This window comes from Panthera onca, chromosome X (assembly GCF_046562875.1).
Source record: "Panthera onca isolate mPanOnc1 chromosome X, mPanOnc1 haplotype 2, whole genome shotgun sequence".
Taxonomy (NCBI): Eukaryota; Metazoa; Chordata; class Mammalia; order Carnivora; family Felidae; genus Panthera; species Panthera onca.
The window spans coordinates 6,271,117-6,283,223 of record NC_138357.1 but is presented as its reverse complement, the minus strand read 5'-3'; the positions used below and the strand labels follow the sequence as shown (position 1 = coordinate 6,283,223).

Genomic DNA, 12,107 nt, shown 5'->3' with positions numbered 1-12,107 from the left:
CCCGACTGTGCTACCACTGTGAGCTAATGAAGACAGCACAATGGAACTTTCTCGATCTCAGCGAATCTGCATGTGCTCTGGGTTTTCTCGCCCTCGGAGTGCACCTGTGGCTTCTGGTGATGAAAATGGGAGTTGCCTGTGTACGTGATCGGGTTTAAGTGCCAGGATGGGAGAGTATCTGAGTGAGAAGGAGAAGTCACCTTTGCGTTTACCTGGGTGAGGCCTTGGCAGGAACCCCCCCGCCCTTCTCAGGAGGGTCTTAGCTTCCTCCCGTGTTAAGGAGGGCAATCTCTCTGTCATTGAGGCCAGGGCAACAGACGGGTGGGCAAAATCGGAGCTAACAGAAAAGCCCCATTCTAGAGAGAAGCTTCTCACCCTCACGCCTTGCACGGATTCCAAAAGGGAGAGGGGCTCTGGAGAGAGAACTCTCTCTCTCTCTCTCTCTCTCTCTCTCTCTCTCTCTCTCGACCTTCGGATAATTAAGACTGAATTGAGTTGTGGGTGTTTGGTGGTTTTCATACCACTGTAATGTGACCAATTTCATCATTTCCTGGAGTAAAAAGTTGGAAGAACATTGTATAACTTGCTATCAGGGAGAGGCCTTGAGTTTTGGCTCAACCCTCCCCGTCCTCATCAGGGTGAGTAAATTTGGATTGTTCGGACCAATAATATGGTGATTAATCCTGATTTCTGGCTTGAGCGTTTCTTCATGGGCTGTGGAGCCCTTCTTTCCTCTGGGAAACGAGCCTGGGAGGGTGAAGGTACATCCAGTCATCAGGGGACGGTCACAGAGTTTCCTGGGGCCTCTGCGGGGCTCACACGTTCCCACACGACCTGCGTGAATCAGAAGCACTTTAATTGAGTAGATAAAGAGGGCCTCATAATTATAAACTGCAGTAGGTATAACAAGAGGCTAAATACATGGCTGTGGTCTTAATTAGCCGGTGCTTCGAGTTACTAATTCTGGTTTCAGTCAGAAATCGGTGACGTTCCCCGCCGCGAAAGCCTCGCCACCGCGTAGTTCGTTCCTCATCAGACCTCGCCGGGTGAAGCTTTCAGCACAAGGCCGTGCCCAGCGAAAGGGGAACGCGTTGCAGAGACTCGGTTGCCTTCCGAGGGTGGGGGAGCTCTGTGGAGATGACATTCATTCTCGCCAGAGATGCGAGGCTTTAACCGTCCTCCGTGACGCGGGTTACAAAGTGCAGCAGGCAGTTTCCCGGCGCCAGATAACACCCCTGTGCGCCCTCAGTCTGCTCTTCGCGTTTCCATCTGGAATTTGGTGGCTAATGCGCTGCTGCAGAACGGAGCCAAGAGCCTCCTAAGAAAGCGCCCGGAGGTGCCCCGGCTGCCGGCCGCTTGGACGGTTGGCGCGCGAGTCCAAGCGCCGTCTCCTTTGCTTCTCCTTCCCCTTCTGTTCCTTCAGGGGTTGAATTCTGCCTTTTCCCTCAGAGGAGAAGGAAGGTGGTTCGCCAAGCCGGGGCACCGGAGGGCTTCGGTTCCCTTCGCGGGAGGATTAAACGTGACCCGTGGGCCTGTCATTCTGGGCCGTCGGGTGCGCAGAATGAACGGAGGGCTAGAAAACGGGCGTCTTGCTTGCGTTCCTCGGACGTGTGGGCTCTTGTTTCTGCATGTAGAGTCGCGTGCTGGGGAAGGGCAAGGAAATGAGGTGTCTTCCTTTGTGACAGGCCTTCCTCCACCCCCCCCCCCCCCGGTACTGCTTTAACTCGTTCGTCCCCCTCCACGCCTGACGCCCTCTCTTTCTTACATTTTGACACACGGATGACGGGCTTGGGTTACGAGCGGCCCGCGGATGGTGCTGAGGTCGAACCTCGGGATCCGTGTGCACGGTCTGAAGACGTCGCCAGGTCTGGCGGATTCCCACAGCGGCCCTCCAACACGGTGGTAACCGGTTGGGGTTCTGATCTCAACTCGTGGGTGGAAATGAGAGCTGACGCCAGCGACCGTAATATCTGTGGACGGTGTCTGAGACTACGAGACGTAGGCCGCCTTCCTTCCGGTATCTGGACTTGGCCTCGTTCTTGACCGGCGGGGCCCAGATGTGGGGTCTGGGCTTTGTGTGGCGCTCCGGAGGGTCTTTGTGTTTTCCCGGGCAGTGTACGATACCATTTGCCGAGCACTCTTGCGACCGGCCCGGCGAGCTCCTCTGTGTCTGGCATTGTTTGTATTGTGAAAGCATAATGTACGTTGGAACATCCTTTAAATGTTGCCACTTTTTAGATCGGAGAAATGAAGTGTTGTTGATTCGGAAGAGAAGGCTATCAGAGTCACTTTGAATGTGTCAGTTCAAGGATTCCCGTGGAGAAAGGTGGATGATTAAGTGTAGTGGCATCTCACACTCCACGTATATCAATATCTAGTTAAGCTGCCGTGGATATTTCATGCTCTGTGCCCTTATTTTGTAAATTAAAAGTTCTGATACTCATGAGGAGACTCGGCTCCCAAGGATAGGCATTAAGGTTTGGGATGTATTCAAAACCCGTCGACTGTACTCTTAGATCAGCGTATCTCTTGTAATTCCTTTAGCTATTATGTTCATTTGCATGCCAATTATCTAATTAAGTCTTAACATGGCGGTATTAACATGGGGAAGGAAAGCAACATTTGTACAGCACCTGTTAGGCATTTTACGTACGTTCATATAATTTAAATTTGCCCAGCATATATGTACTCGCTTTGAGTAAGATTTCAGTCAAAATCAGGGGACGGGGAAACCCAATGGACAAAAAGAATTCACTACTTTTGAGACTTCCGGATTATTGTTTGTTTGTTTGTTTATTTTGAGAGAGAGAGTGCACAGGTGTGGTGGAGGAAAGGCTGAGGGGGAGAGAGAATCTTAAGCAGGCTCCATGCCCGGTGCAGAGCCCGGCACAGGGCTTGATCTCACGACCACGAGATCATTACCTGAGCTGAAACCAAGAGTCGGACGCTTAACCGACTGAGCCACCCAGGTGCCCCCACGTTGTAGTTTAACGTGTACGTTCTTGCCTGATGAAGAAGACAACTGTTTTCTTCATCAGGAAGCATTTCCTTCTATAAAATTCAAGGTCCTGGAGTACATCTTAGGTATTGTCTGGAAGCTTTTGTACTGAACCTCCCATGGGAAAGCCTGAAATGCAATGAGTCACAGAGCTATACAGTGTTTCTAGAACGTGTGCCTTAACGTCGTTCAAGGCTCTTAATCACCTTCTTTAATTGTTAGTGGTTTGGACTTCAAGCCAGGCACCTTTCTTTTGAAGAGTTTCCTTAAAAGGCTGTCACCTGTGACACAAACTATGAGAAGGCCAAAACGACACGACCAGTGTGAGAAGGAGTGTGAGTGAATGAGTCCTTTGACTCTCCTGTGATTTCATTACAACGGGCTCACTCTAACAATCCGAGTCACGGTTTGTCTGTGACATATTGGTTAATCCCTTCCCCTTAGGACTTTGTAGTATCTGTGAATTCTGAGCCCTGAGCCATTGGCGACAGAGCAACTTGAATTCAGGACCTTTCTGTGCAGTGGACTGACTTTTGGGGAGCCTCTAATTGCCTGTAGCACTCAAGCAAGGACAAGGAAAGAGGATTCTGCAGTGCTTAAGTGGGCATGAGTAGGATTTCTAATCAGCAAGTTTCCATTTTCTTCTGTATTCCAAAGAACTGGCTGGGATCTTAAACCCACTGGGGGTCAAGAAAAGATTTCTCTGCTCTCTATATGGTATCTGTTTGGGGAGCGTTGCCTTGCATTGTTTTTCTTCTTATTGATGACAAGGGAGTGCTGAATGACTTAAGTGACTAATTAATCTTTTTCTCCTTTTGTCTTTTTTTTTTCATATCAGTCACTATGAACAAGACCGTAGTGCCCTTAAAAAAAGGGAATGGGAGCGGAGGAATCAAGAAGTCCAGCAAGAAGACGATCTCTTTTCTTCAGGCTTTGATCTTTTTGGGGAGCCCTACAAGGTAGCTGAATATGTATGTAATTTATCTTTCTGGAAAATGCTTGCTTGTTACATTTTTGAACACACTAATCAACGTTTAATCTATTTTTAAAGCACCCGAATCATTTCCAGGAGAATATATTTCACAAACGAAATATGTACATACACTGTATTGGGAGCAATCGCAGGTTTCTGAGGAAGCCTTCAGAGACAAATTCTGTCTTCTTTGGGGAGTACCGTCAGATTTGAAAGGAACTAGTGAGACTTCCCGTCTCCAAGGAGTTCTCTCCCGCCCAGCACTTCCTACAGCAAGCAGTGCCCCCTTGGCGCTTATCCCCACTCTGGCTATCAGCAAGGCAGCCCCTGAAGACTTCATCAGAATGTCAACGGCTATGTCTCTTTCTCCTCCCGGTCAATGCCGTCCATTGCTAGCAAGGCCAGTGCTTTCCTTTTCCATTTTATATTACTAGCAGCCATTGAGTGGTTTGAGTGCTCTTTGAAAATCGTTGCTCTAGGAGAAAGGGAAAAGCCAGTCGTTTTCTCCGGTGCTTACCAATCCTGGATTAAGAGATCGCCTCAGCCAGAGCGGCTGGTGTAGCTGGCTTGACATTCTGGTGGTATTCTAGCTAGTTTGTAGCTCCGGCAACACTCATACTGCTGAACTTTCTATGTGTGGGGTTTGGGGGAAGAATCTTGTGGAATTGCTGGCAGCTGGTTGGTGTTTATTGCGATTTAGTAGCAGTGTAATTTTCTGTAATGAAACAAAACTGATGTAAGAGTTAAAACAACAATAGAGAAAATTTTTGAGAGTTGTGATTTTCGAAGGGCACCAATTAGAAGACAATGACTTCTGGAAAAGGAAAGGAAGGACAGCATAGGCACAAATACCACTTTGGGGTAGAGAGTAAGCTGTTTGGATCGGTGACCAGTGAGACCAGAGTCTTGCTGCCTTGTTTGTGATAAGTAGGCAGCTCTCGACTAAGACTCAGGTGCCTTCCAAGTTCGGTGAGTCTGGCCAAGAGAGTTAGGCCACCTAACCTACCGCTTTGCAATCTGTCAATAATAGTATAATCCTTCAAAAAGCGTTTTTCCTATCTCCGTTTATTTAATGTATACAGTGCCTTTGAATGCACGTATTTAGGGATATGATCGGTTTAGCAAACACTTACTGAAGGCCCACTACGTGCTAGTCACGTCTTAGACTAAGGTACAAAGAGGAACAAGACCTAGTCCCTGCCCTCAAGGACTTCCTTGCCCAGTGGTAGACATCATCATGGTGAGTGAAGGCGTGACTGCGTGGTAACTGCTACAGAGATGGGCTGGGGAGAGGTTCGTGAAGATTTGTACCTCGTGCCAAGGAGTTTGGACCCAATTCCGCACGTGAAGAGAAGTCACTGAGAGCTCTTAAGTAAGGGCACGTCCAGGACAGACAAAGAACTTTAAAGGTGATGTTGGAAGCATGGAGAGTGGGTTGGAGGTAAGGAAACTAGAGGCAGATAAAGAGGCCCTTGTAGTCAGCTAAGGGGAGTTCATGGAAGGCAAGATTTAAGGTAGAGCAAGTGGGTTGAAATGCTGAGACTGGGTGCCTGCGTGGATGTGGGAAGTGTGGGACAGGAATGAATGATGCCCGTATTTTTGACTTGAGAGTATGGCAGTCTCACTAACAGACTGTTGAGGAGGAAACAGGGTTGGTACTTGTGGAGAAAAAACATAATTCTGTTTTGACCATGCCAGTGGGATATGAAGGGAGAGATATCCAGTAGGCATTGGACGGAGGGATCTGGAGCTAATGAGAGTGGTCAAGAGAGAGAGTTTGGTGTTAGCAGGCAGGGGGGTAGAAGCTATCAGATGACTGAGTAAGAGGGACAAAGTCAGAATCTTGGGAACAGCAACATTGAAGCAGTAAGCAAGGTGGCAAAGTAGAAGCCAGGAAAGGAACCTAAAGAAGGAGTGAATGATCACAGAGGTAGGAAGAGAAGAAGAGAATCATTTAATAGAAGTCAAGGGGATACAGGGTTTTATAGAGGAAGGATTTGTTAGTTATCTGTGTCTGAGTGGCCAGGAAAGGTCAGGACTGGAAAGTGGCTGTTGGTTTGGTAGTTAAGGGGGAGGGGGTCATTGACCTTAGGGAGAGTCGTTTAATTGTTGATGGTGGTGCTCACTGCAGGTAAGCCAAACTGCCTGGGGTTGGGGAGTAAATGGGAGGTGGTAAAAGAAAGAAAGGCAGCGGGTTTTTGTATGGAGGGAGGAAGAAAGGAAGGTAAGTTAGAATGTAAGGGAAGAAATTATATGGAATGCAAGAGGCCTTGTTTTTAATAATGAGAGAAATGTGAACACATTTAGAGATTGATGGGAAGGACCCGATGTCCGTCGAGAGGGAGAGGGTGAAGGTAGTGGAGGAAGAGGTGATGAGTGGGGCAGGCTCCCAGAGGAGATGAGCAAACGCAAAATCAAGAGTGTGTGAAGGGTGACCAGCCATGGTGAGGAAGAGTGGGAAGGAATATTAGGTTGAGAGCAAAGCAGGAGAGTAGAATAAAGACTGGGGGAAGGGCAAGATGTTGTGGCCTCCATTTTTTCCGGAAAATGGAGGAGAGTCCAAGGATGATAGATGCCTTGTCCCTTCTTAAGAGGAATAACCAGATGAGTTTTATGTCTTATCTTTGGATGAGTTAGAAAAGTCAGCTTTCCTCAAGAGTCATGCTTAAAATTCAAAATCTACTTCATGCCCAACACTATTATGAGGCATGGGACCCTTGGCTTATCCTCCCCCCTTTATAATTTAAGTCATGTTGAATTAATGGTCTTGTATCTTTATGGTAAATGCCATCTCTTGTTAACAAGGCCTGTGATACAGATGCATGTTCACTTTTAGATGTAAGCAGTATATTTTTGAGTAGGCAGTTATTAAAAAACCTGTTATCAACATTGTCAGAAGTTTTCGAAAGTCATCTGTCTTGCTATGACAAGGGTATATCAGGTAGGGACACTAGATGGGAACATTAGTCTAGCCTAGAGCCAGGCTGTTGTGTGATTAGTAGCCTGTTGTCTTTATGCTTCTTGATCAGGAAGAGCTTTTGTTCTTCTCAAGACTGTATAGGAAAGGAATTAAGCTATTGGTTGATGACCTAGGAATTCTTTCTTCCACCATTGCTTTGATGATCAGCTGCCATCTTGTGCTGTGTCCATGTTCAGGGTTCCCTGGGAGATCACTGGGGAGTATACCTTTCCTTTCCTCTCATACTATGATACTAGAACTGGTATGCATCTCCATAAACTCCCCGAGCCTGGACTAGTATGGACACCCTTGGAGTATCTGGACATGCCAGTGGCAATGGGAGTTTTAGAGCTGGCCCACGGTCCACTGGTAGAGACAAGGACATACCATAACCCCTTCCTTAGGGTTGTGGTAGGAATGCTTATCAAATTAAAAATCAGAACTCCTGGTGGTGGATCGGGACTTTCAGGAAACTTCTTGCCATCTTGAAGCCTACAACGCGGCCTGATGAGTTGTCCAATGGTGTTGGTAGTTCATAAAGTAGCCAGTGAGTATTGGTCCCTAAGACCCACTGCCCTTTCTTGGCAGTTAGAAGAAATGGTGATCTCTTATCAGCCTGGCTGGTTTCTTTCCGTTCTTTGCTTCACCCGTACCGTTCCCAGAATGGAAAGAATGTTGACCACCCCTAGATTTGGTTGGTGATGGCTGCGTTTTTCGCTTATAACTTTCAAATCTGACTTTGTGCTGTGGTGCTGAAAAAGATGTCTTCAAAAGCACTTGAAGACTCTGAAGCTCTTTGCCATGTCAGGTTAGTGTGGAAAGACTGGGCGGGACAAGGACCTGGCATGTATCAAGTGCCTACCGAATGCCAGGCACGTGCTAGGGCTTTATACATGTGTGTTTAGTCCTTATGGCAGCCGGAGTACTCATTTTCCTCATGTTGACCACAAGGAATTTGAGGCTCAGAGAGGCGAGGTGACTTCTCTGCTGCTTCATATCCATGTAAGTGATGAATCTAGACCCAGTTCTGTGTGGTTCAGTATCTGTCACAGGAAGCTGTTTATCCTCCCATAGGAGGTCAGAAGACCTGATAAGCTTACTTCCTGTGTGACTTGGGTGAAGAAACTTCGTTCCTCTGACCTATAGTTTCCTCCTCTGAGAACTGAATAAGAATACCTGATATAAAAGAATCCCTGATAATAATAATGATGAGAAAGCAACAACAACTAACAATTTCTAGCTCTTTGCAGCTCTACAAGAATGAGGAAAGCAAGGCACAGAGAGATTAAGTGGCTTACCCAAGGTCATTTGGGTCGGGGAGGTAGAAGGCAGACTGAGATCAGAGCTGCTCTGTTGAGTCATGTGCGTGTTGTAAGGATCAAGTCAAACGAGCTGGGAGACCTTGCTTTGAAATCTGGCAAGTGCTGTACAAGTTCAAGAGACCATTGTTACTATAATTAAAGAAAGAAATAACAACTTACAGCTTAGAGAGATTAACTGTAAAACTATTACAATTAGAGAAAAAGGAATTACTAAATCACACGCATTAGCCACAATGAAATAAAAGGAAAAAATGAGCCCCCAAACTTAAATTATTTTGTGACTTTTATTAAAAAGAAATGCCATGGTACAAATAGCCTCCTAGGACCTTAGTCTTGCAATGAACTTCTACTTACTGATTTGTAGATAGCATTAGAAGCAAACTGAGGCAACTTTGCATTTCCTAAAGTAATGAGAGGCAAAAAGCTTAAATGGAGGAGTGCTGTTAGTCATGAGCCACAAACCAGACGTGTAATTTATGCCTGAATATACTTGGAAAATGCATTTCCTTGATGATGGAGAAATTGTGATTACTTAGAAAGTAATAGCTGCAGAGGTTACCTTTAAGAATCAACCAATTATCTAGCACGGGAAGGAAAGAATCGGCCTATTGAAAGAAGGCTGTAATTGATTGAAACGGCTAAATTTCATTTTTGCCATGTTTATAATGTCCAATCAGGACTGCCAAGGATACCTTGCTCCTTAATAGGATTACTAAGACTCCGGAGGGTGAAACAGAACATGTGGAGTGTGAATCACAAGTTGCTGTGGTGTATAATGAGAGTGCATCGTGCGGGTGTGCACAAATGTATTTCAGGCCCCATTGGGTTTTCTGTCTGGTAGCTCTCATAGCTACATCTTGAGAAACTTAAAAACTGGTTGACAGTTACCCAGCTCTGGTGGTGGAGAGGCAGAGAGGCGACTCAGGCGACCTGGACTGTACTGCTGATTATTCGGAGATCGTTCAGTGGTGGACTTTTTGAGGCTATGTGTCTGTGTGTCCTCTGTCCTAACCCTGCCTCGTGACTGTGTTGAATTTGCCAGTATGTGTCTTAAGCATGACCATGGTAATTCCTACCTGTAGCCGCAGCACGTCTGTTATGCAAAGCATGTGGATCTTCTTCCTTCGATCAGCAACTCAGAAAGTGTCGCCAGTGAACTCAACCTCGAACTGTCTGCTGTGCAGTTCCGCTCACGAGTCCCTCTGAGACCATTGCTCTGTGAGGAAGCTAGTCTAAGGGAGTGGACGTCCCTTCATTCCTCCAAGTTGTCTCGGCTCCGCCCCCAGGTCATTTGTGCACAGGAAATCCCCGCACCTGGAGCCATTAGCCTAGCCCCCTAACTCCACATAGAGATATGCCTTCACCGAGTTAGACTTTAAGGCAACACTCTCGTTTTTTTGTCATTGTAAGAAAAAGCCACATAAAGATCATCTTTGCATCTTCTGTGAGATTGCGGCTGAAAAAAATGGTTTTATTGTACAGAGGTTCTTGTAACTGAACCAATGAGAAGAATTCCTATTACGTTTTAGTATCTGAAAGCCATTTGTCTTATTTAATAAATTAAGATATGTCTGCTTCCTTCCATCTGACAAAGAGAATTCTATAAGCTGGGAGCTTTTCCTTTTTGCCTTAGCTACCAGGAAACTCAAAGTTCAATTGAATGTTCAATCACGGTAACCAAGGTAGCCTGGCTTTTGCTTTTCTCTTGATGTACCTTTTACTCCAAGCTGTTGCAAATCCTTTATTTTGATATAGGTAAGGTATGAATTATAATTTGATTCTGTTCGTGTTAGCAACGAGTTTTTGAGTACCTGATGTGCATCTGACGTGGTGCTAAGCCTTGAGGATATAAAGGTGAACAAAAGGTGGTCTTTGACTTTTAAGAGCTCATGGTTTTATGCAGGAAAAGAAATCATTACTGTAGCGTACCCTGTATGGTAGGAGGTTGACCTTCTGGACGTATTGAGAGAACTTTTAATTTTCCTCTGATTTTATTTACGTAGATACAGTTTTAGACATTGGCCAGGTTAGAAGGTCTCCTAATTTCAAAACCTAGAGATGGGAAAAAAATCTTAGCATGCATTGGAAGCCCAGATCATTATAACAGTAGAAGTTAATAAAGAGACATTAAAACCTAACCAATGTTCTCTCCATTGAAGAAAAGATGAGTGTGGGTGGCCCCTTTTTTTGCTGCTAAACTAGCTTGCTTGCAAGCAGATGAGTCTCAAGTTTCTTGAGACTTGATTGTGTTGGCCCGGAGAGAGTGAATTACTTCTCAGGGGCTTTGAGGTATTGTGGTGGTCTTTTTGATATCACGAGGCAAGGTTCTGATTCTGTAGAACTCCGTTTCAGTGGAAATTCAATGAACTTTCAATGAAAGTCCAGTAACCTTTCAGTGAAAGTTGGGTAAGTTGAGCTTTGAGCTTCCTGGTAGCTAAGGCAAAAAGGAAAAGCACTCAGCTTATAGAATTCTCTTTGTCTAAGGGAAGGAAGCATGTCCAAATTCATTAAAATGAGACAATGTAAACTAAAGGTGTTTGAAATGGGAAATAAACAGTTCAGACATTTGGAGACAGCCAGGTGTTAGTGTTCGTTAAGCAATAATCTGACCCAAGAGGTAAACTGTTTGCGGGACCAGAACAACTTTGCAAGTATTTAAAGTTTGCATCAAATTTGTACTGGGCTTTCAGCATGATGAGATCTCCTTGTTTTGAATTTAGGGTCTGAATAGGAGGGAGACTGGTTTCGGCTGCTACCCAAATGGTTCGTTTGTACAACGTCATCAAAGGAGACCCCACTGTATATACAAAGTTTATTCTGACCTTAGCTGAAGACTAGTTTATCCCATTAAAATGGACAAACGTAGGGATTTTTCAGGGAATAAAAATGAGTTCTGCTCATATCTATCTATTAAATATGCCTTTCAAAAGTACTTCTGAAAACGGAGCGATTATTCGGCTGAGGATTATATGGAATGTTAATTGTTTCATCGCTGCTTTAGCACCAATGTTGCATGTGAGGCCATATCAGATGTTCTCGTGGATAGGAAAACTCAAATGGACATCTATTGGATCTCTAAAATGCCCCCTCCCTGACAGAACCCTTTTAGCATATATTTAACATACTTTTCCTTAATCTCTGGAATCGGATTTCCCTAATTGCCCTCACTTCTTTGGAAATGTCTTCTATGACTTCACACATGCTGTGAGTTGGATACTGAATACACTCTATGGAGACCATGTTAACAGCGGGGCCAAGGTCACCAGTTTGATTTTGATTCCCTCTCTGGTCGCTCCTTCTTGGTATCCTTTGCCGGTTCCTCTTCTTTTCTCAGTCGCTTAAAGGTCGACGTTCCCCGGGGCTGCCTCCTGAGCCTGATCCTCTCGTTCTGTATTTTCTTTCTCTGGGTGATTTCATCCATTTCCTGCCCTTCACCCTCCATTCATCTGTGCCCTCTTCCATCGTCACATACAGAGAACAGCACACGGCCATACAGCCTAGGTTTAGTCTGAAATCCCAGGCCTGGGTAGGCACACCCCCGAGTATGCCGGGAGATGGGGCTGTGTTAAGGGCAAATGAGAAACCTGAGATGTTCAACCTCCATCTGCAGTGGAGGCGGTATCCATGGGGAAGTTGTCACTGCCTCCCCTGCATGGAGGGCACGCCGATGGCTCCTGGGAGCCAGAGGTGACGTAGGGCGGCTGTCTTCCCCATCCGGTGGTCCTGCCGCCACATGGCCCCACGGATGCCAGTAGCCGTGTTTCATTGCAATATCTTGGGCCCGGATAGTGCAGCCTAAGCACAAAGAAGTCCTCTGCCCTTCTGAATTCAACCGCTTGTTTTGAGAACACCTTT

The 12,107-nt window shown here is 45.8% G+C and overlaps 1 protein-coding gene across 8 annotated transcripts in view; it reads left to right on the top strand.

The window, feature by feature from the left end:
• Window positions 1–12,107, top strand: part of AFF2 (ALF transcription elongation factor 2) — a 458,181-nt gene that overhangs the window by 147,970 nt on the left and 298,104 nt on the right. For 4 of the 8 annotated variants that reach the window (XM_081792749.1, XM_081792747.1, XM_081792745.1 and 1 more), the window contains exon 2: window positions 3,837–3,957. In XM_081792749.1, coding sequence (XP_081648875.1) covers window positions 3,837–3,957 — 121 coding nt within the window. Of the gene's footprint in view, window positions 1–3,836; window positions 3,970–12,107 lie in introns of all 8 variants that reach the window. The other 4 variants (XM_081792748.1, XM_081792746.1, XM_081792744.1 and 1 more) reach the window with 1 other exon arrangement.